The sequence below is a fragment of the Nanorana parkeri genome, unplaced genomic scaffold (assembly GCF_000935625.1).
Source record: "Nanorana parkeri isolate BGI_ZX_2015 unplaced genomic scaffold, ASM93562v1 scaffold2537, whole genome shotgun sequence".
Classification (NCBI taxonomy): Eukaryota; Metazoa; Chordata; class Amphibia; order Anura; family Dicroglossidae; genus Nanorana; species Nanorana parkeri.
The window spans coordinates 15,224-16,156 of NW_017308805.1; the positions used below are offsets into that span (position 1 = coordinate 15,224).

Genomic DNA, 933 nt, shown 5'->3' on the forward strand with positions numbered 1-933 from the left:
CCCCCCAGTTGTGCAAGTAAAGGATAGGGAATCGGCATTACCGCTGATAACCACCTTGTGGCGCCACGCGGCCGCGCGTTCAGTTTTCTACAATCCCTGGAAGAGGAAACGCTGATATAGACAAATATTACACCGACATACCTGACAATACGGTAAAGATGGCGGCAAAGGCGTTGAGCTTGAGGCCGTCAATCACTGACGTGTAATAACAGACTTCAATGGACATGAGGCTCACTCCTGTGAGGAGTAATGTGATGTACAAGACCTCGGCCACAATGGAGAGCCACAGAACTCCTGCAGAGGAAGAGACAATCATTGTATCTGCAGAGCCGTGATGTCTGACAACAGAACATATAAATATATATACCCTATATTACTAAAAGTATTGGCCCCGCCCCCTTCCAATCATGTGATTCGGGTCCTCCAATCCCCTCCATGGCCCCCGGTGTGTAGGATGAGGCACCTCGGCGTGCAGACGCTTCTACAGACATCGGTGAGAGAACGGGTCGCTCTCAGGAGCTCGGTGACTACAAGCGCGGTGCCGTGATAGGTTGTCACCTGCGCGATAAGTCCGTCCGTGACATTTCCTGGCTACTAAACATTCCGCCGCGGTCGCCTGTTACTGGGATTATAACAAAGTGGAAGCGACCGGGAACAACAGCAACTCAGCCAGGAAGTGGTCGGCCGCGTCACATGACAGAGCGGGGGCTGGGCATGCCGAAGCGCAGAAGTCGCCGACTGTCTGCAGAGTCAATAGCTACAGACCTCCAAACTCCATGCGGCCGTCAGATTGGCGCAACAACAGAGCGTAGAGAGCTTCATGCAATGGGTTTCCATGGCCGAGCAGCTGCATCCAAGCCGCACATCACCGAGTGCAATGCAAAGCGTGGGATGCCGCGGTGTAACGCACGCCGCCACTGGACTCTAGAGAAG

General features: G+C 53.9%; 1 protein-coding gene across 1 annotated transcript in view; it reads right to left on the reverse strand.

Moving 5' to 3' along the window:
* LOC108801862 (germ cell-specific gene 1-like protein) overlaps window positions 1-933 on the reverse strand; it is an 18,627-nt gene that overhangs the window by 1,831 nt on the left and 15,863 nt on the right. Inside the window, exon 4 of the mRNA XM_018573772.1 lies at window positions 142-294. Coding sequence (XP_018429274.1) covers window positions 142-294 — 153 coding nt within the window. The remainder of the gene's footprint in view (window positions 1-141; window positions 295-933) is intronic.